The sequence below is a fragment of the Colossoma macropomum genome, unplaced genomic scaffold, assembly GCF_904425465.1.
Source record: "Colossoma macropomum unplaced genomic scaffold, Colossoma_macropomum, whole genome shotgun sequence".
In the NCBI taxonomy this organism is placed as follows: Eukaryota; Metazoa; Chordata; class Actinopteri; order Characiformes; family Serrasalmidae; genus Colossoma; species Colossoma macropomum.
Window position 1 is genome coordinate 180,313 of NW_023495014.1, and position 23,838 is coordinate 204,150.

A 23,838-nucleotide genomic window follows, 5' to 3' on the forward strand; every position below is an offset into this window, starting at 1 on the left:
ACAAAAACTCTGTATTAATAAATCATAATTAAACACGTGTAAAGATCTGCTGTTTTTGGAACAATCTAGTGTTTCTAAAATCAACGTTCTGTTTCTGAAACATTAATATTAAATGTATTTGCACCTCTGAATATTAATCACTCCACCTATAAAGATCCTCAAAGGAGCATCTGTTGATTTGTTGGGGATCAATGTTAAAGTCAGAGAGTCTCAGCTCTGGATCATTATGTGTGTTGATTTATTGATTATTGATCAGAGCTGTTCACTGTGAGTAAAGATGATGAATTTATCTCAGACTCCAACAGGGTCACTTTCCTGGAGCTGTCCAGAGTGCTGAACTCACCTCTTACTGACCATAACTGGTCATTTTATTCTTTTTTTTTCTTTATTTATTTATAGTCTGAAAAATGTTAGTTTTTGGAAATGTGAGCTATTTTAATGCAGCATAAACAGTAATAATGAACTAAACAGCTAAACAGAGAATCATCCAGGATCTTCTGAGACAGTGAAAGTCACCTCTGCAGGTGTTGCTCAGATATCGGTCATCGTCTCCAGCAGGTCCAGAATCTCTTCAGAGCAGAAAAGATCATCTTCAGATGAAACTATGGCATCATAGTGGAGTCAGTTCAAGGTCGAGTATGTAGAGGTTTCACTGTGGCCTCTTTATCAGAGGTGGAGTGACCTTCATCAGAAAAGCCCCTCTTCATCTTCCTCTTTCTCTTCTCTCGCTTCTGCAGCTGCTGCCTGAGTAGATCTGCATATAACATGCAATAATCACAACTGAACCTTTATATTCTTTGCTGCTAAAAATGTTCATTTTAACATGTCTGTTTAATAAGAAACAATAAAAAAAAAAACAACAAAGTTAAAAGGCAGACAGAAAAATTATAACAGAAATAAGGGACAATTATTAAAGGTACAAAAGTCAATTAAAAGAAAAATAAGTGTTGATGTGAGTCACATGTCTGAAAGCCTGTTTGGAAAAGCTGAGGTTGGGACAGAAATCTTGTCTGTGTTTACATGAACGTCCTGTCAGTTTTATTACAGACTCTCTCCAAGACTCCTTCACTCCACCCACATCTTAGTCCTCACAGAGACAAACTAACACAGAGTAATGCAGATACAAACTGCCCACCAACACAGACTATCAACAGAGCTCTGTGGTGGTCTTATTAAATTAAATGTACAGTGGAGGAAATAAGCAGGAGTGGAGTTCTGAAAATCACTACTTACTTCATTACAAGTATTAGTGAAGAAAATTACAAGTAAGAGTAAATATGTAGTTTACTGTAAAACTACTTGAGTATTTGAGTTACTTTTTTGTACATCTGCATCACAACCTGAGTATATTCACAAACTATTTTAAATAATCTGTATAAACAAAATTGAAGCCAAACATGATATTAAATGATAAAGTTCAGAGAGCTGAGATGATCACAGTCTACTCTGCTAGTGAACATCCACACATCTTTCTGTGAACTGAGTCAGAAACTAGAGGTGTATTAAAATCCATCCTTTTCATGATTAGATGATAATATGAGGTTTCCCAGTTTATCTGTTTCCAATAAAGTAGTTTAGAATCCCTGAAAGGCTGAAAGGCTCTGCAGAGTTTATTACTGTTTAATGCAGGCTGCTTTTTGGTGTGGCCTTTAAAAAACACAGATTATTTAATTAAGAGTCAAAATAATAAGATATGTATAACACATAATTAATAATGTAATTTTAGTGACAGCGCTGCAGCCCATTAGCACCTTGTACGTTAGCTTACATTAATAAGTATTCAAACTGTGTAAATTAACTGATATCTATATAGTTTATTTCTGCAAATACAATTATTAGCAACAACAGCAATTTATCCCGCTTAGGTTTCTTCACTGATCTATGTTGCTCTGGAAAACAGTCTAATTACAGTTAAACAACCTCTCAGTTACTTACATATACAAACACAAAGACAGTCAGACAGAGAGAAAGAGAGACCGAGAGTGAGAGTCAGAGAGAGAGAGAGAGAGAGAGAGAGAGAGAGAGAGAGAGAGAGAGAGAGAGAGAGAGAGAGCAGATTTGCCTCTACAGACACTTGTATGATGCCTCTGTAACGACAGAAGCACTAACTAAAAACACTACATGTAGAGAATGTGTAGTGAGGAGAACTGCAGCTCAGTAATGTTTTCCGGGTTTGTTGAACGCTACATGGCGCTCCAGCGCGAGTCCTAAATGAATGGACCCCTGTGGAGATTTTGTACAAATCAGTTTGTAAATGCTTGATGATTATTATACAGAACAGCTCAGTAATTTTCTGTACACAGAACAGCAGAAACATGTCAACACAGCTGTTAAATCTTCTGAACTCTGGTTGTAGACCGTTGGGTGTCTTGTGTACGTTCATGACATCATGTAATCAGTACTCACGATCAGTAATACCAACCAATCAGTACTCACTACCAGTAACGCCAACCAATCAACGCTCACTAACAGTAACGCCAACCAAACAGTACTCACTACCAGTAATGCCAACCAGTCAACGCTCACTACCAGTAATGCCAACCAATCAGTACTCACTACCAGTAATGCCAACCAGTCAACGCTCACTACCAGTAATGCCAACCAATCAGTACTCACTACCAGTAATGCCAACCAATCAGCACTCACTACCAGTAACGCCAACCAATCAATGCTCACCACCAGAATGCCAACCAATTAGCGCTCACTACCAGTAACGCCAACCAAATTGAATACATTCTTCTACTTTACACAATTAAAGGAACAAATGTTTTCTAACAAACAGTCTAACAAATTTCTATTTAGTCCAGCAAATTAATCCTCCACCCACAGTCTGGTCTGATCACTGTTTAGGACAGTAAGTCTAAAAAACAGAAAGTGAAAAACAAACCTGAGCGTGACAGAATTATTGTCCAGAGTTTATGGGGAACCTGTCTAAACTAGATTTTCTGTAGGTCTGAAATGATCATTGTAGGTGTAATAACATCATTTAGTCACTGGATGGCAGCAGTGAGCAGATGATGTCAGGTTTTGAGCAGGGCTGATGATGTCTTATGAGAAACTGCACCTTAGCTAAAGTCCACAGGAGCTCAGAGGAGAGTGGACAGGTCAGTGTGTTAGAGAGGATGGTCAAATATAATTTTATCCTCATGCTGTTATTTATCTCTCTCAGAATGTTCAGCACACACACTGCTGCCCCCCAGTGATCAAATGAAGACAATTCATCTACACTGATTCTAAGGTACTTTAGTTTATGTTCTGTTTGATTACTGTCAAAATTAATTTTACATAACATATAAATCATTATTGTAGGTTCAGCTCATCTATTCATGTTTTATGCCACTCTCAATAAAGACCGTCTCAGACCAACAGTCATATCTAAAAATGCATTTTCAGCTCTGTTCTCTTCTCCTCCCTGCTGTCACTGCAGTCTTGTAGAAGAGCAGAGGCTGCATAGTGAACTAAACATGAATAAATAACAACTACAGAATCTAAAAGCTGCTTCAAAGCTTTTAGTATGTTTTCACACCACACTATTTAGATAATAATAAATATAAAACAATAAAAAACACCAGGTCAGATAAAATAAAACAGGCAGAAATATATAAACTAATATGATCAATTACAGTGAATGTATATAAAAAAATGGTGTAAATACAAAAATTATCATCTTGAAAACAGGGAGCCTCCAGTCCTGGAGAACCACAGCACTGCACAGTTTATCACTCTGCCTCTCTTAACACACCTGATTCAGCTCATCAGCTGATTATAAAGACTTCATTAGTTGAATCTGCAGAGTTAAAGAGGGAAAACAGTGAAGTCTGCAGAACTGTGACTCTCCAGGACCTCAGTGTGAGACCCTGCTTTTAAAAGTACATTTTAATGCAATGTTCTAAAAATAAAACATATGAATATACAAATAAATTGAATGATGAACACTGAAATGTCTCCTATATACATACATGGTTCAAAGCATCTGATGTCTATTGACAGAACTGACAGAACTGCCTGATTCTGGCTCATTTTTATGTAACTTTTTACAACACTGAAAAAGATACTTCAGAAATAAAAGTAACTCCGTTGATAAGTATTACTGTAAGACAGTATCTGGTTTGTTATGACATTCATAAAACTGTTTAATCACAAAACCCCTCTCATTCTTCATTTCTGGAGCTCTTCTCTTCTGTCTGTGAGGATGAACAACCTGAAAAAATCACATCACAGAAGCTATTATATATTCCAACTAGTGAATAAACAAACAAGTCAACTAAGGTTGAGCATGTTTCACTGGGAGAGTCTGTAAGATGCTAAACACAAAAATGAAAACTAACACAACTAAACACACTCTGCAGGGTAACACACACGCACACACACACACACACACGCACACACACACACACACACACAGAGGCTTAAAGACTGCAGTCTTACTTGTAGAGTGTCATGATCTGAGGTCATGATGGTGGGATTCAGAGCTGTGTATGTGTGGTCTGCAGGATCTGGAGTCTTTTAGAGAGATGAGGAGAACAACTTCAGTCTTTATTCAGTAGCAGCTTTATAGGAGTATGTAGATAGAGAAAGAGTGAAATCCTCTCTCAGTACCTGAATATCTGAGTCTCTCTCTGCTCCTCTCTTCCTCCTGATCACACAAATGACATTTAAAACATGGCTGTTAATCCTTATTTTGATTTATACAAAACAAAGACATCCAGTGTAGACCTGGGCGACAGCGCAATGTAATCAGATACTGTCGATGATGGACAATGAACCTGATGGCAAAAGAACTGAGAGAGGGAAAAGAACTGAGAGAGGATTAATTTGTAATTAAACAGATTATAAATATGTTGGGAAATTGGGGTTCACTTTTAAGACGTGTGTGGAGAGAGAGAGAGAGAGAGAGAGAGAGAGAGAGAACTTTGTTAAGAAGCTCCCTGTTAATTCTCTGCTGTGCGTTAATGCTAGCTTTACTACACAGCTCTCCCCTTATACTTGCTTTTGAACTTGGACTCGCTGCAGTAAAACCTAAAGAAACCATTAAAAAATAATCAATAAAACACAAAAGTATTGTGCACCTTTGAAGTATTTTTAAATATTATTATTTTTAGATATCGCCCAGGCCTATTCCAGTGTAAGAACTTAATTTGAGTGTAAAGTTGAGGTTCTGCTTAATATAATATTTAAAGAAAGGTTCAGATATTCAGAGTAAAATCTACAGAATACAGTCACTCACTTAATGCACAGAACGGCAGTAAGAAGAGAGAGAGCCAGAACAAGAACGACGCCAAAAGCTCCCCAAATGGCATTCAGCGTCCACAACTCAGCTGAGTCTTTAAAAACACCACACGCACACACACACACACACACACACACACACACACACACACACACACACACAGTGCAGTACTGAACAAATGACTCAAATGTTGAACATTCATTACGGTCTGCTGTGAGGAATATGTGTGTCCAGCTATTTAATACAAATAATTTATTCTGATTAGAGAAAAACTAACCAACACAAATAATTAAACATCCTAATGATAATTACTTTAAAGTACTTACGTAACACATCCAGACGGGTGGGTGTTGAGCTGTGCAGTCCTAGCTGGTTGTGAGCGGTGCAGTAGTAGAGTCCACTGTGCTGGGAGCCGATGTTGGTGATGGTGTAATTCTGGCCTGTTGTCAGTGGTGCGTCTGCAGCTGCTCTCTGCTTAAACCAGGAGTAGATGAGAACAGGAGGGTTTGCATCACTGCTGCAGCTCAGAGTCACTGATTCTCCCTCCACTCTCTCTCCAGAGGAAACTACCACTGCTCTGGTGTTTCTAGGAGAGTCTGATTGGAAATGTGATAAAGACACAAACATTTGAGAGTTGGTTACTAATGCCCAGCAAATTTATCCTGTAATTTGAAATTGCCCTTTATGACAATGTACTGTAGATATCTGTGTACATTAGTGCATGTAAAACTGCCCACTCACACACTGGAGGAGAGACGAGGCTCTCATGACCTTCAACAGCACAGCTGTAGCTGACCGCACCACTGACCACAGCTACAGAGCAGGAAGCAGATTTGCAGTGAATCACAAGTTGTCCGTTCTTGTACCAGATGTAAGTGAGGTTGTCTGGCAGAGTGCAGGTGCTGCTACACATCAGTTTCTTTCCTCCACTGTCTGTGTCTGACACTGTAACCTTCAGAACTAATTTTAAATATGTGCTGTTATTTTTTTTGCTGTTATTGTTAATTTCATCAATAGAATATTCTCACAGTTAACGAAACCTATTTTACTTTATGCAGCTCTACCTGTGACAAACAGAGTTACGCCAGGCTGTCCAGTGTATTCACCTCCATCAGTGTAGAATCTGAATATATATGTTTGAGCATCTCTCTTTCTCAGTTGATTGATTCTGATACTACAGTCATTCTGGGAGCTCTGTCTGTACTGCACTCGTCCCTGATACTCCTCATCCTCTCTCACATCCACAGGCTCAGTACCAGCCTGTTCTTTAATGAACCACACTGATTTAGTCACTGTTTGTCCTCCAGGGTAATAAGAGCAGGAGAGATCAACTGATGACCCTTTCAGAGCACAGACACATTCAGGAGTGTAAGTCACACCCCAACACTCTTTACCCAGAACACCTGCAACACACACACACACACACACACACACACACACACACACACACACACAGAGTCAGTAAGAATTAAAGGTAACACGGATAAATGCAAGGCAAGCGTGGACTATTTTTCATCTCATCTTTTGCAGTTTTTAAAAGGAAACAATATTCAAAAATACAGTTTATTTTTTCTTTTTAGTTTGTTTTAGTTTGTTTTAGTTGTATTTAATAGGACCATCCTGCATGTTGTTATTAATGTCTGCAAGTATTGTAGTAACTCTTCTATTATTATTTGAACTCAAGTGCACCCACACTTGGTGCACACTTGGAACTCAAGATCAACCACAGAGCCACCAAGGTCATTTGGAAGCGACTTTATAATTAATATAATTAACCACTTATGTTGTGATTTCCAAAGGACGGGAGCAATTTAATGAGAAAAAACATCACTCTGGAACTAATTTTCCTTAAGCATTAGAACATGCAGCTACATCTGTAGCAGTTTTCAACTTTGTATTTGTTGCATTAGTACCTGTAAAACAGCAAGAACTGATGGTGTGAGTGAACGTTTGCAGACACAGTAGCTAATGGCTCACCAGCATATGGAGCCTGAGTGATCTGAGGTTTAGTGAATGACACTTACACACTGAAGGAGAGCGGTGCCGTTTGCCACTGCTGTCTTCTACCTGACAGGAGTAGCTGCCCTCATCAGATGACCTGGTGGAGTCCAGCACAATAAAGTCATCATCTGTATAGGCCTTGTATACTTCATTTCTGTACCAGTCATAGTTAAGACTTGCATCAAGGCTGCAGGTGGAGCTACAGATCACTTTCACCTTTCTCTGTCCTGCAGTCTTACGATCCACCTTCACCTGCAACTCTACACACATCACATCATACAGCAGAATTCTGCAAATCTCAATTCTTGTTTATGTCTTATATATTTACATGTACAGAGACTCTATAAAAGTGTTGGTGTCTTTGTGTGTTTATTTACCTGTAACAGTCAGATTAACTCCAGATGAAGCTGATATCCAGCCACTGCTTGATGTTCTAAATCTGAAGTTATAAACTCCAGAGTCTCTCAGTCTCACATCCCTCACTGTCAGATCACAGTCATTCCACCATGTACTTACAGAAACTCGTGCTGAGTATTCAGGATCTTTACTCAGGACTCGTTCTTCTCCATCAGAGTTCTGGAACTGATACCACTCTCTCTCTCTGACTCTGGAGGAATCAGCTGTTGTATATTTACAGGAGATTTTTACTGTAGATCCAGTAACAGAACAGAGACTCTGAGAGGAGAGAGTTACACTGTAATGAGCCTGAACCCCTGAAACACACACACACACACACACACACACACACACACACACACGCAAGGAGCATAAGTTAGACATGAGGAGGAAACTCGTGGTGTGACCACAGTGTGAACTCCTGCTGCTGTTGCTATGAGCAACACACGGATGTTTGAAGTTAGCTGGAGGTGTTAAAAACAGAGGAAGTGACCTCAGTTTAAAAGTTGTTCAACGAGTTTATATGAAGCTTTGCACAGTTTAGACACTGATAACATCTCAACTTTAAACACACAAAGCTTTAAATAAACGAGGTTTAGAGTAGATCAGATTTGTACAGTTTAGTATGAACACTGATACAGAAAATCTCTAATTCAAATATAAAAAAGCTTTAACAGGTGATAAAAGTGTGCAGTTATTAATCACTTGTTACTGTTGCTGTTAAATGTCTGAAGCTTGTTTACACATAGTGTAGTCCAGATGTGTTCAGTTCTAGTCCTGAAGCATCAGTGTCCAGCTCAAACTCACCTAATAAACCTGGCAAATATAATCTAAACATAAAATATGTAAAAATGTACCTGTCAGTAATATGAGGATCACTGCTGCTGTGATATTTCCTGATGTTCTAGAAATCATGACAGCTTCACCCTTCAAACACCGCTGATTCTTAAAGGTCTAGAAAATAAAATCAAAATTTGACTGATGAAGTAACAAGGAATGAATTCTGACTAAAATAAATGACCAATCAGAGCCTCTTTCATCTTAAAGAAGTTGATCACTACTCTGCTCACTCTTTCTCGCTCTACACTTGTAAATTATGATCGAACAAACAAAGAACCGGAAGGCACGTTTGTGCATTCTGCACTCAGTTGTCACACCCTCACCATTTTAGCTCTTCCTTTTGTCTCTTTATTCAAGACCACAAGAAGGAGATCTGTCTTGCCCATCCAGAGAGAGCAAGACTAAATACGCTGTCTTGCCACAGACGGCTGTCGCATCACTGTTATTTTTTTTATCGTCTCTGTAACATCTTTAGTTTAAAAGAAGAGTTAAAGATGCTCTGGGTCAGGCTTGGCCTCTCCTCTGTCCTGCATCATCTGTTCTTGTTTCTGTACTTCCTGTTAAATGCCTTGAGCTCTGGTCAGTCAGGTATGAGTTTGCTCAAACTGACTGGTAATGGACTTCTAGGGTTTTATTTACACCTTTATTTTATCTAAACTAATGTTTTTTGGCAACTGTTTTCCCACCAACAGATGCTATAATAATGAGACTGAATGAAGTATGTGTTAAATCCATATGGGGAAATAAGAGGGAAGAGACAAAGAGAGAGGTTTTGCATAGAAATAAGCAAAATGGGGGTCTAGGAGCTGTTAAGATTAGGACTAAATTGAAAATACGTTTGGCAGATATGTGAGCGCTTGTGCAGGTAGAAAAGCAAGATGGATTGGCAACATTAAATAATTACAGAAGCTAAAAGTTGAGAAAATAAAATATGTTCCTCATTCTAAGATTTTATTTGCAGATTTTTTTAGAAAGATATAAGGTTTAAAATATTAATTGGACAACACAGTCAAATAAGTTAATTTATAATTTGATCATACTTAATGAAGTTATACAATTTGGTGATTGTAGTATTTGTTAAATTGGCAGGAATGTAATTTAATCTCAGGGAAACAGAAGGACTTAATGTGTTTAGCTGCTTTAGGTGAACTTCCAGTACGAGATGTAGTGAAATGGAGCTGTTCAGTTAAAACCACCATGTGTCCAATGCCAGAGTGTTCAAAAGAAGAAACTATTGGTCACTTGACTGTTGACTGTTATAGGACAAAGGAAATCTGGGAACAGTTTTCGAAATATGGATAAAACATAGACTGTACTAAGAGAAATATAACATAGATAGAAGGCTATCAGTATTTTAGGGAATTTACTACCATTCCGACTCCTCTCCCACTCGCTGCTGATCATTTTCTGGCACTAACTTTAACTGTTCAGGGGCTTGAACCAATGCTCAAATTGGTAAGGCTCAAGACTCCCTGCCCCACTGAAGATGGGGGGTGGTGGTGGAGAACAATGTTCGACTTCATAAGATCTCTCAGTTGCAGAAGTGCTGTTAGACTCTGTGTCACTATTTTTTCTATATTTTCTAGTAGCTAACGTTAGCTATAAAAACACAGCAGCCCACCCCACCCAGCTTCTCTCCCAGCCCCACCTCCAAACCCAATCACTGCAGTGCCCCTCCCAGAGTGCCCCTGCCATTTTTGAGCATTTTTCAAAGCTGAACTGGGGTGGAGTTTGCTGAAGTAAGGGGGTGTAGTTACACATCTGATATTGCGATGTTACAACATACTTGTACGATGTGACGAATTTTGTAAAAACTGTGGAACGTTTATATCATGTGATATGATGACCTTTGTTGATACAGAAGTGATGGTTTTGATGCATTTTATTGTATATGATTGTATGTATGTTAAAAAGTTCTTTAAAAACTCTTAAGAATCTGATCTGGAAACTGAAGATAATCTTTACTCATCATGGTTTCACAGAGCCTTTAGTCATGAACATCATCCTACAGTTTTCTCCCTCAGAGTGTGAAGCTGAGTCTGGGTAGAGTCTCTGTATGATATCAGTGCTTTTGGATTCTTCTTCAGCAGGATCTTCACTGTTCTCACTGCAGACACACTGTAGCTGTTCCAGTGTTTCTGTGGGATTAAAAATGAATAATATCTTGATCACAAGTCGTGTCTTTAGCAAATACTTCATATTCCACTGTGGGAAAATATGGGTCACTGTCTGCTGTCTGTCAGTAGCTACGTGCTGCAATGCTAGTAAAATTAGAGCTGTTGTTAAGACTATAGCAGTCTTCACCACAACTCACTCCTTCATCTGTTTGTATAACCTGGACAACTTAAAATATGCATGAGTTATACACTCTATACACCATAGGTCTCGAATTCAAGTTACCTGGGGGCAACTGGTGGGGTGGTCTTCTCAAAGGGGGGTCAACTGAAAATAATTTAGGGAAAAAAGTGCTGCATATTTTTTTCAAGCGTGAATTTTAACATTAAAAACTAAAATATGAGGATTTTTTTTTTCCCACTATGAATTTGAACTACACTAGCAAGTTATCAGCAATTCTTCTGAAATATTCTTCTTCTTATTATACTATAACTACACAGTGTTTCAATTAACTTCCATGTAAGAGTAGAATTATATGGGACTCTTATTTCGATAGCATTATCGTTCGTGCTGAACACAAGTGAAGTTTTTGAGAGGTCAAATCTGTTCTCAGCGTGTTTTATAATTTCGTTCATTTCTTAATTCTTGAGCATCAAGTTAGCAATGTTGGTTTTTAAATCAGTTATATAGAATTCCAAGCACCACAGAAGAGCTCGTCCTCACAGTCATGTGTGAAGGCTGAGGCCATATTTTGAAGAAAAAAAAAACATGTTTTTCTGCAATTTAAACTACAATAATCTATACATGACTATGGAATATATAAATTAAATGGCATAAAGAAAACAAATGCCAAATAAACATTCTAAAATATATAATGAAAGTTGTGGTCCCCAGGAGTCGTGTCACTGGTGTTACTACAAAAATCTCTTATTTTGAAATAAAAATCACACTGATGACATCAATTGGCTTTCTGTTTCCTGAGTATCTATTAAGAAAAGCACATGGTGAGTCCACTGTGTCTTTTCAGTTATCAGAAATTTTCTTATTTAGCTCATGATTTCGTATGAAGCTTTTAGTTTAAGTCACTGGTGTGACTTACTTTATTCTTAGGTAGTTGTGAAAAAATAGAATACAAATGGATTAAATTGGGCGGCACGGTGGCGCAGTGGGTAGCGTTGTTATCTCACAGCAAGAATGGCCTGGGTTCGATTCCCGGCTGGGTGACCAGGGTCATTTCTGTGTGGAGTTTGCCTGTTCTCCCCGTGTCTGCGTGGGTTTCCTCCGGGTACTCCGGTTTCCTCCCACAGTCCAAAAACATGCAGTCAGGCTGATTGGACATGCTGAATTGGCCCTAGGAGTGAGTGTGTGTGTGAATGTGTATGTCTGTCTGTCTGCCCTGCGATGGACTGGCGACCTGTCCAGGGTGTATCCTGCCTTCCGCCTAATGACAGCTGGGATAGGCTCCAGCACCCCACCGCGACCCAGAAGGATAAGCGGCTTAGATGATGGATGGATGGATGGATTAAATTGCATATTTTAGTGGATATTCCATGATTGACAACATGTGGTTTGATGCTCTGTAGCAGACATTTCGAAAAATGTATTTTTCATTAAAAATGTCTCTGGTGTTACCTTTCTTATGTGTAACACCAGTGAGGATTAGTGACACCAGTAACACCTACAGAGAGATAGAAAAGTGGACGTTTCTGTAGAATGACCCAAACATTCTAACAATCACGCTTTGGAAGTAGCTAAAAAGTAGTGCACTACTTTTTCTGGAAAAGTAGCTGAATTGTAGCTGCTACAAATTTTGGGAAAGTAGCCAATTACTAATCACTACTAAAAAATCACTACTAATTTTTCAGTAGCTATTCCAACCCTGATCTGGGGTCACAGGTCGCAGGAGGAAGAAGGTCAAGCTTCAGCGTGTGGCTACAGATTCCAGAGGTGGGTAGAGGAGCCCAACAGTCCCAACAAGTAACTGTTTTATATTGTGTCATTCATGTGGAGCTCCACTCTTCCACAGCAGCCCTGGAGCTTTTTAGACTCTCATCTCCCCAACATAGCACAGTCTATACTAACATACAGCATAAATACTCCACTGAGATCAGGAGCTTTTCAGTTTTTATCATATTTTCATAAACATTTCATTAATCAGAAGCATTTAATACAGAAATATTCACTTTGTAGCATTTATTGTTTGCTAGCAAGATGCTAATTTCTATTAGCATGCTTATGGGATTTTTTATAGGATGTTAGCGCCAAGCTAATGATGATGTACCTTCATTTTCCACACTGGACTTAATATTACTTATGGTAGTGTTGACATTTAAAGCTGGTAAGTCATAGATTTAAAATACTCTTTACTTTGTATGTTGCAGTTTTACAGTAAAATCTCTTAAATATTTAAACTTAGAGTCTAATTCTGAAAGTTACTGGATTAGCCTGTTAGCCTGTTAGCTATCTGTCGATCTGGTTGTTAAACAAGATTACATTCTTTTGTAGCATGAATATAGAATGATTTTAGACTGTCTAATTCATATACACACAATTTAATACTGCAAACATGCATTAATTCATTCTCTAATGTTCTACAGTAAAAACTGATTCCTACTAGAAATGACTCATCTGGTATTTTCTTATAGGCTATAAGAACCATGTTAGTGGAGATGCTGTCTGTGAAAATGTAGCTCCTCTGAACGCTTCATCTGAAGTGCACATCAGTACATCTGTTAGGACTGTGTTTTATATCAGTGAGTTTATTTAGTGTCAGGAAAAAAACAAACATTGTTGTTGTCTTTGTTGCCTGCTGCTTAAAAAAATGACTAAAGTATGTCCAAAATATAGAAAACCTGTCTGTAAAGAAATCAGAGATTCAGCATCTATCAGCACTGAAGTCTGTTTGGTGCTGTTCTTCTGTTTTTAGACCCTTTTGATCTAAAATTACATGCTAAATCTAGAAAGTAAGTTTTAAGCAACAGCAAAGCAGAACAGATGCTGAACCAGTAGAACAGAATGAGACACAAAAAGAGAATTAGTAACTTAATATGAATGTCTAAAGTAGAACTGAGTAAAAAGTCGATCAGTTTCCTCACAAATAGACTTGAGTAGAAGTAAAACTGTGACTCACTGAGGTACAAATCAATCAAAAGTTTACAGAGGTACAAGTAACTGAGTAAATATAACTAGTTATCTTTACTCAGTTACTTATTTTATTTAAATACTCCACTGTAGATGCTTTGTAGATGGATTCAACTAAATAGTCTTTTAAATTCATATTACAAACTCTAACTCACTAACTCAACCTGGTCTTAATCCTCACTCTGACTTTAGGATTAACTCAAAGTCTTAATCCTAATCTTGGTCCTAAAGCTGACCCTGGTCCAAAAACCCTCCAATACTGTTGAGAATCTACTGAGTTTCAGGTAGTTTGTTAACAGTTTGAACATTTGTAGATAATCTATTGTGGGCTGTTCAGATAAAGTGGAACAGGTTTAGTGCATTTGTGCATGTTTGTGGAATGAGATGAGAAAGTTAAGGTTAATTGTTTCTAGGTTTTATTTGTTGTAACAGGAGATCTGGATGTTTGTAAGATGTATTTTGAAGATATTTCCATTTGCAGTGTCTCATCACACTTTCTGTGTTTTTGCAGGTCTCACACTGGATCTGTCGTCTCCTACATTCGTTGCAGATAAATATAAAAATGCTTAAACTGCTATGCAGCTTTATATTACTTGTAGCTGTAAAAATAGATTCCAGAGTCTAAAATCAGGAGAAAGCTGTAGACGCCCCCAAATTATTTTAAACATTAGTTCTTAAAATCTGTGACACAGTAATCAAATCCTGAGATCCGGTGTTGACCAGAGGAGGATGGGTTCCCCTTTTGAGTCTTGGTTCCTCTCAAGGTTTCTTCCTCTTGTTCTGAGGGAGTTTTTTCTTGCTCATCTGGGGCTCGGACCCGGATTTTCTGTAAAGCTGCTTTGTAACAGAGCCTGTTATAAAAAGCAATAAATAAATATGTCTTGAATTAAACTGAAATGAAGAGAGAACAATGATTACATTTACAGACTCACTAGATACATGATCCACAGTTCCATTTACAGAAATTTCTAAAAATAATACTAGAACATTTACTTCTTAAGAGTGTTTCTGTTGTTCATAAGTTTATTAACTATTAAAATTAAACTTTTTTTTTTACCAAAAGTCATTTTCATGCAGAGAACTATTTATAATTTTTACACAACAAATTATTGTCTTATACAGTTTGTTTACTTGTGTTTTTTCAGTGTTGTTCTTCACAGTGTGGACTAAAGAGTAAAGAGGGAGATAAACAACTGAACAGCTAATGTAGTTTATCTGTATAGAAATGAAACAGAACATGATAAAGTAACAACATGTCAAATCACTTTAACAACACAATAATCTCTCATAGTCACTGCACTAAAACTGATGCAGTGAGATTAGCTTTAGCTAATAATGCTAATAAAGCTAACCAGTCCGTGTGGACGGTCATCAAAGTGTCCATCCGCAGGTCTCACTGTTAACTGCAGTGCTGCTCCATCACACAGACGAATGCAGGTAGAAAGAGAAGGATAAAGAGAGAAATCTGTGCTGAGAGGGTCTGTTAGTGCTTTTTAGACATACAGACAGATTGATTTACCCATCACACTGTTTTATTAGCAGAGAGTCATTAGATATTAGTTTAATTAGCAGATAATTAAGTTAGCTCTGTCAGTAATCTTCCATTCTTTACCAGATATTTTTCTTTATTTTGGTCAATTATGTCTATAATTACAAGGGGTTGGAATAACCAGAAGCCCCTGATTATGATACTATCATGACATTTATAAGCTAATAAGGAATAAAAAGTAAGGTGAGAAAAGAGAAAGTGAGACATCTCTCAACAAGTAATAAAATAACTGAACTATGAGAGTGCTGCCCTCCAGTGACTAAATTATGTTATTACTCCTACAATCATTTTAATTACAGTCTAAGATAAAACTCTGTATTAATAAATCATAATTAAACACGTGTAAAGATCTGCTGTTTTTGGAACAATCTAGTGTTTCTAAAATCAACGTTCTGTTTCTGAAACATTAATATTAAATGTATTTGCACCTCTGAATATTAATCACTCCACCTATAAAGATCCTCAAAGGAGCATCTGTTGATTTGTTGGGGATCAATGTTAAAGTCAGAGAGTCTCAGCTCTGGATCATTATGTGTGTTGATTTATTGATTATTGATCAGAGCTGTTCACTGTGATTAAAGATGATGAATTTATCTCAGACTCCAACAGGGTCACTTTCCTGGAGCTGTCCAGAGTGCTGAACTCACCTCTTACTGACCATAACTGGTCATTTTATTCTTTTTTTTTTCTTTATTTATTTATAGTCTGAAAAATGTTAGTTTTTGGAAATGTGAGCTATTTTAATGCAGCATAAACAGTAATAATGAACTAAACAGCTGAACAGAGAATCATCCAGGATCTTCTGAGACAGTGAAAGTCACCTCTGCAGGTGTTGCTCAGATATCGGTCATCGTCTCCAGCAGGTCCAGAATCTCTTCAGAGCAGAAAAGATCATCTTCAGATGAAACTATGGCATCATAGTGGAGTCAGTTCAAGGTCGAGTATGTAGAGGTTTCACTGTGGCCTCTTTATCAGAGGTGGAGTGACTATCAACAGAGCTCTGTGGTGGTCTTATTAAATTAAATGTACAGTGGAGGAAATAAGCAGGAGTGGAGTTCTGAAAATCATTACTTACTTCATTACAAGTATTAGTGAAGAAAATTACAAGTAAGAGTAAATATGTAGTTTACTGTAAAACTACTTGAGTATTTGAGTTACTTTTTTGTACATCTGCATCACAACCTGAGTATATTCACAAACTATTTTAAATAATCTGTATAAACAAAATTGAAGCCAAACATGATATTAAATGATAAAGTTCAGAGAGCTGAGATGATCACAGTCTACTCTGCTAGTGAACATCCACACATCTTTCTGTGAACTGAGTCAGAAACTAGAGGTGTATTAAAATCCATCCTTTTCATGATTAGATGATTATATGTGGTTTCCCAATTTATCTGTTTCCAATAAAGTAGTTTAGAATCCCTGAAAGGCTGAAAGGCTCTGTTTATTACTGTTTAATGCAGGCTGCTTTTTGGTGTGGCCTTTAAAAACACAGATTATTTAATTAAGAGTCAAAATAATAAGATATGTATAACACATAATTAATAATGTAATTTTAGTGACAGCGCTACAGCCCATTAGCACCTTGTATGTTAGCTTACATTAATAAGTACTCAAACTGTGTAAATTAACTGATATCTATATAGTTTATTTCTGCAAATACAATTATTAGCAACAACAGCAATTTATCCCGCTTAGGTTTATTCCTAAGTATTCCATACTCCAGAGGTATGTTCCTCTGGAAAACAGTCTAATTACAGTTAAACAACCTCTCAGTTACTTACATATACAAACACAAAGACAGTCAGACAGAGAGAAAAAGATACTTCAGAAATAAAATAACTCAGTTGATAAATATTACTGTAAGACAGTATCTGGTTTGTTATGACATTCATAAAACTGTTTAATCACAAAACCCCTCTCATTCTTCATTTCTGGAGCTCTTCTCTTCTCTGTGAGGATGAACAACCTGAAAAAATCACATCACAGAAGCTATTATATATTCCAACTAGTGAATAAACAAACACGTCAACTAAGGTTGAGCATGTTTCACTGGGAGAGTCTGTAAGATGCTAAACACAAAAATGAAAACTAACACAACTAAACACACTCTGCAGGGTAACACACACGCACACGCACACACACACACACACACACAGAGGCTTAAAGACTGCAGTCTTACTTGTAGAGTGTTATGATCTGAGGTCAAGGTGGTGGGATTCAAAGCTGTGTCTTTTAGAGAGATGAGGAGAACAACTTCAGTCTTTATTCAGTAGCAGCTTTATAGGAGTATGTAGAGAAAGAGTGAAATCCTCTCTCAGTACCTGAATATCTGAGTCTCTCTCTGCTCCTCTCTTCCTCCTGATCACACAAATGACATTTAAAACATGGCTGTTAATCCTTATTTTGATTTATACAAAACAAAGACATCCAGTGTAGGCCTGGGCGACAGCGCAATGTAATCAGATACTGTCGATGATGGACAATGAACCTGATGGCAAAAGAACTGAGAGAGGGAAAAGAACTGAGAGAGGATTAATTTGTAATTAAACAGATTATAAATATGTTGGGAAATTGGGGTTCACTTTTAAGACATGTGTGGAGAGAGAGAGAGAGAGAGAGAGAGTGAGAGAGAGAGAGAGAGAGAGAGAGAGAGAGAGAGAGAGAACTTTGTTAAGAAGCTCCCTGTTAATTCTCTGCTGTGCGTTAATGCTAGCTTTACTACACAGCTCTCCCCTTATACTTGCTTTAGAACTTGGACTCGCTGCAGTTCAAAAAATCCAAAAAAAACCTAAAGAAACCATTGAAAAATAATCAATAAAACACAAAAGTATTGTGCACCTTTGAAGTATTTTTAAATATTATTATTTTTAGATATCGCCCAGGCCTAATCCAGTGTAAGAACTTAATTTGAGTGTAAAGTTGAGGTTCTGCTTAATATAATATTTAAAGAAAGGTTCAGATATTCAGAGTAAAATCTACAGAATACAGTCACTCACTTAATGCACAGAACGGCAGTAAGAAGAGAGAGAGCCAGAACAGGAACGACTCCAACAGCTCCCCAAACAGCATTCAGCTTCCACAACTCAGCTGAGTCTTTAAAAACACCACACGCACACACACACACACACACACACACACACAATGCAGCACTGAACAAATGACTCAAATGTTGAACATTCATTACGGTCTGCTGTGAGGAATATGTGTGTCCAGCTATTTAATACAAATAATTTATTCTGATTAGAGAAAAACTGACCAACACAAATAATTAAACATCCTAATGATAGTTACTTTAAAGTACTTACGTAACACATCCAGACGGGTGGGTGTTGAGCTGTGCAGTCCTAGCTGGTTGTGAGCAGTGCAGTAGTAGAGTCCACTGTGCTGGGAGCTGATGTTGGTGATGGTGTAATTCTGGCCTGTTGTCAGTGGTGCGTCTGCAGCTGCTCTCTGCTTAAACCAGGAGTAGATGAGAACAGGAGGGTCTGCATCACTGCTGCAGCTCAGAGTCACTGATTCTCCCTCCACTCTCTCTCCAGAGGAAACTACCACTGCTCTGGTGTTTCTAGGAGAGTCTGAATGGAAATGTGATAAAGATACAAACATTTGAGAGTTGGTTACTAATGCCCAGCAAATTTATCCTGTAATTTGAAACTGCCCTTTATGAAAATGTACTGTAGATATCTGTGTACATTAGTGCATGTAAAACTGCCCACTCACACACTGGAGGAGAGACGAGGCTCTCATGACCTTCAACAGCACAGCTGTAGCTGACCGCACCACTGACCACAGCTACAGAGCAGGAAGCAGATTTGCAGTGAATCACAAGTTGTCCGTTCTTGTACCAGATGTAAGTGAGGTTGTCTGGCAGAGTGCAGGTGCTGCTACACATCAGTTTCTTTCCTCCACTGTCTGTGTCTGACACTGTAACCTTCAGAACTAATTTGAAACATTTGCTGTTATTTTTTTGCTGTTATTGTTAATTTCATCAATAGAATATTCTCACAGTTAACGAAACCTATTTTACTTTATGCAGCTCTACCTGTGACAAATAGAGTTACGCCAGGCTGTCCAGTGTATTCACCTCCATCAGTGTAGAATCTGAATATATATGTTTGAGCATCTCTCTTTCTCAGTTGATTGATTCTGATACTACAGTCATTCTGGGAGCTCTGTCTGTACTGCACTCGTCCCTGATACTCCTCATCCTCTCTCACATCCACAGGCTCAGCACCAGCCTGCTCTTTAATGAACCACACTGATTTAGTCACTGTTTGTCCTCCAGGGTTATAAGAGCAGGAGAGATCAACTGATGATCCTTTCAGAGCACACACACATTCAGGAGTGTAAGTCACACCCCAACACTCTTTACCCAGAACACCTGCAACACACACACACACACACACACACACACACACACACACACACACACACACAGAGTCAGTAAGAATTAAAGGTAACGCGGATAAATGCAAGGCAAGTGTGGACTATTTTTCATCTCATCTTTTGTAGTTTTTAAAAGGAAACAATATTCAAAAATACAGTTTATTTTTTCTTTTTAGTTTGTTTTAGTTTGTTTTAGTTGTATTTAATAGGACCATCCTGCATGTTGTTATTAATGTCTGCAAGTATTGTAGTAACTCTTCTATTATTATTTGAACTCAAGTGCACCCACACTTGGTGCACACTTGGAACTCAAGATCAACCACAGAGCCACTAAGGTCATTTGGAAGCGACTTTATAATTAATATAATTAACCACTTATGTTGTGATGTCCAAAGGACGGGAGCAATTTAATGAGAAAAAACATCACTCTGGAACTAATTTTCCTTAAGCATTAGAACATGCAGCTACATCTGTAGCAGTTTTCAACTTTGTATTTGTTACATTAGTACCTGTAAAACAGCAAGAACTGATGGTGTGAGTGAACGTTTGCAGACACAGTAGCTAATGGCTCACCAGCATATGGAGCCTGAGTGATCTGAGGTTTAGTGAATGACACTTACACACTGAAGGAGAGTGGTGCCGTTTACCGCTGCTGTCTTCTACCTGACAGGAGTAGCTGCCCTCATCAGATGACCTGGTGGAGTCCAGCACAATAAAGGCATCATCTGTATAGGCCTTGTATACTTCATTTCTGTACCAGTCATAGTTAAGATTTGCATCAAGGCTGCAGGTGGAGCTACAGATCACTTTCACCTTTCTCTCTCCTGCAGTCTCACGATCCACCTTCACCTGCAACTCTACACACATCACATCATATACCAGAATTCTGCAAATCTCAGTTCTTGTTTATGTCTTATATATTTACATGTACAGAGACTCTATAAAAGTGTTGGTGTCTTTGTGTGTTATTTACCTGTAACAGTCAGATTAACTCCAGATGAAGCTGATATCCAGTCACTGCTTGATGTTCTAAATCTGAAGTTATAAACTCCAGAGTCTCTCACTCTCACATCCCTCACTGTCAGATCACAGTCATTCCACCATGTACTTACAGAAACTCGTGCTGAGTATTGAGGATCTTTAGTCAAGACTCGTTCTTCTCCATCAGAGCTCTGGAGCTGATACCACTCTCTCTCTCTGACTCTGGAGGAATCAGCTGTTGTATATTTACAGGAGATTTTTACTGTAGATCCAGTAACAGCACAGAGACTCTGAGAGGAGAGAGTTACACTGTGCTGAGCCTGAACTCCTGAAACACACACACACACACACACACACACATACACACACATACATACACACACACACACACACGCAAGGAGCATAAGTTAGACATGAGGAGGAAACTCGTGGTGTGACCACAGTGTGAACTCCTGCTGCTGTTGCTATGAGCAACACACGGATGTTTGAAGTTAGCTGGAGGTGTTAAAAACAGAGGAAGTGACCTCAGTTTAAAAGTTGTTTAACGGGTTTATATGAAGCTTTGCACAGTTTAGACACTGATAACATGTCAACTTTAAATACACAAAGCTTTAAATAAACGAGGTTTAGAGTAGATCAGATTTGTACAGTTTAGTATGAACACTGATACAGAAAATCTCTAATTCAAATATAAAAAAGCTTTAACAGGTGATAAAAGTGTGCAGTTATTAATCACTTGTTACTGTTGCTGTTAAATGTTTTTTTTCTTCTGAAGCTTGTTTACACATAGTGTAGTCCAGATGTGTTCAGTTCTAGTCCTGAAGCATCAGTGTCCAGCTCAAACTCACCTAATAAACCTGGCAAATATAATCTAAACATAAAATATGTAAAAATGTACCTGTCAGTAATATGAGGATCACTGCTGCTGTGATATTTCCTGATGTTCTGGAAATCATGACGCCTTCACCCTTCAAACACTGCTGATTCTTAAAGATCTAGCAAATAAAATCAAAATTTGACTGATGAAGTAACAAGGAATGAATTCTGACTAAAATAAATGACCAATCAGAGCCTCTTTCATCTTAAAGAAGTTGATCACTACTCTGCTTACTGTTTCTCGCTCTACACTTGTAAATTATGATCGAACAAAGAACTGGAAGGCACGTTTGTGCATTCTGCACTCAGTCGTCACACCCTCACCCTTTTAGCTCTTCCTTTTGTCTCTTTATTCAAGACCACAGGAAGGAGATCTGTCTTGCCCATCCAGAGAGAGCAAGACTAAATACGCTGTCTTGCCACAGACGGCTGTCGCATCACTGTTATTTGTTTTATCGTCTCTGTAACATCTTTAGTTTAAAAGAAGAGTTAAAGATGCTCTGGGTCAGGCTTGGCCTCTCCTCTGTCCTGCATCATGTGTTCTTGTTTCTGTACTTCCTGTTAAATGCCTTGAGCTCTGGTCAGTCAGGTATGAGTTTGCTCAAACTGACTGGTAATGGACTTCTAGGGTTTTATTTACACCTTTATTTTATCTAAACTAATGTTTTTTGGCAACTGTTTTCCCACCAACAGATGCTATAATAATGAGACTGAATGAAATATGTGTTAAATCCATATGGGGAAATAAGAGGGAAGAGACAAAGAGAGAGGTTTTGCATAGAAATAAGCAAAATGGGGGTCTAGGAGCTGTTAAGATTAGGACTAAATTGAAAATACATTTGGCAGATATGTGAGCGCTTGTGCAGGTAGAAAAGCAAGATGGATTGGCAACATTAAATAATTACAGAAGCTAAAAGTTGAGAAAATAAAATATGTTCCTCATTCTAAGATTTTATTTGCAGATTTTTTTAGAAAGATATAAGGTTTAAAATATTAATTGGACAACACAGTCAAATAAGTTAATTTATAATTTGATCATACTTAATGAAGTTATACAATTTGGTGATTGTAGTATTTGTTAAATTGGCAGGAATGTAATTTAATCTCAGGGAAACAGAAGGACTTAATGTGTTTAGCTGCTTTAGGTGAACTTCCAGTACGAGATGTAGTGAAATGGAGCTGTTCAGTTAAAACCACCATGTGTCCAATGCCAGAGTGTTCAAAAGAAGAAACTATTGGTCACTTGACTGTTGACTGTTATAGGACAAAGGAAATCTGGGAACAGTTTTCGAAATATGGATAAAACATAGACTGTACTAAGAGAAATATAACATAGATAGAAGGCTATCACTATTTTAGGGAATTTACTACCATTCCGACTCCTCTCCCACTCGCTGCTGATCATTTTCTGGTACTAACTTTAACTGTTCAGGGGCTTGAACCAATGCTCAAATTGGTAAGGCTCAAGACTCCCTGCCCCACTGAAGATGGGGGGTGGTGGTGGAGAACAATGTTCGACTTCATAAGATCTCTCAGTTGCAGAAGTGCTGTTAGACTCTGTCTCACTATTTTTTCTATATTTTCTAGTAGCTAACGTTAGCTATAAAAACACAGCAGCCCACCCCACCCAGCTCCTCTCCCAGCCCCACCTCCAAACCCAATCACTGCAGTGCCCCTCCCAGAGTGCCCCTGCCATTTTTGAGCATTTTTCAAAGCTGAACTGGGGTGGAGTTTGCTGAAGTAAGGGGGTGTAGTTACACATCTGATATTGCGATGTTACAACATACTTGTACGATGTGACGAATTTTGTAAAAACTGTGGAACGTTTATATCATGTGATATGATGACCTTTGTTGATACAGAAGTGATGGTTTTGATGCATTTTATTGTATATGATTGTATGTATGTTAAAAAGTTCTTTAAAAACTCTTAAGAATCTGATCTGGAAACTGAAGATAATCTTTACTCATCATGGTTTCACAGAGCCTTTAGTCATGAACATCATCCTACAGTTTTCTCCCTCAGAGTGTGAAGCTGAGTCTGGGTAGAGTCTCTGTATGATATCAGTGCTTTTGGATTCTTCTTCAGCAGGATCTTCACTGTTCTCACTGCAGACACACTGTAGCTGTTCCAGTGTTTCTGTGGGATTAAAAATGAATAATATCTTGATCACAAGTCGTGTCTTTAGCAAATACTTCATATTCCACTGTGGGAAAATATGGGTCACTGTCTGCTGTCTGTCAGTAGCTACGTGCTGCAATGCTAGTAAAATTAGAGCTGTTGTTAAGACTATAGCTGTCTTCACCACAACTCACTC

At 38.1% G+C, this 23,838-nt stretch overlaps 1 protein-coding gene and 1 long non-coding RNA gene across 2 annotated transcripts; both read right to left on the reverse strand.

The window, feature by feature from the left end:
* Positions 1 to 520: 520 nt before the first annotated feature.
* LOC118800903 (B-cell receptor CD22-like) lies at positions 521 to 22,954 on the reverse strand. Its single transcript, XM_036561067.1, has 11 exons — positions 22,893 to 22,954; positions 21,544 to 21,640; positions 20,638 to 20,973; positions 20,285 to 20,521; positions 19,435 to 19,659; positions 18,999 to 19,217; positions 18,584 to 18,853; positions 18,275 to 18,371; positions 17,600 to 17,636; positions 4,429 to 4,503; positions 521 to 754 (listed from the first exon to the last, which is right to left on the reverse strand). The coding sequence occupies exons 1-11, from the start codon at positions 22,893 to 22,895 to the stop codon at positions 704 to 706; spliced, it is 1,647 nt and encodes a 548-aa protein (XP_036416960.1). The 5' UTR covers positions 22,896 to 22,954; the 3' UTR covers positions 521 to 703.
* Positions 7,357 to 8,767, reverse strand: LOC118800937. The gene is made up of 3 exons (XR_005006405.1): positions 8,485 to 8,767; positions 7,609 to 7,944; positions 7,357 to 7,491 (listed from the first exon to the last, which is right to left on the reverse strand). It is a non-coding gene; the product is annotated as an uncharacterized LOC118800937 (long non-coding RNA).
* Positions 22,955 to 23,838: the final 884 nt, after the last annotated feature.

Coding starts and splice junctions, on each gene's coding strand:
- LOC118800903 (XM_036561067.1), bottom strand. Junction 20,974..21,543: donor GATCCTCATATTACTGACAG/GTACATTTTTAC, acceptor TGTGTGTTTCAG/GAGTTCAGGCTCAGCACAGT. Junction 19,218..19,434: donor ACAGAGCTCCCAGAATGACT/GTAGTATCAGAA, acceptor GTTTCAAATTAG/TTCTGAAGGTTACAGTGTCA.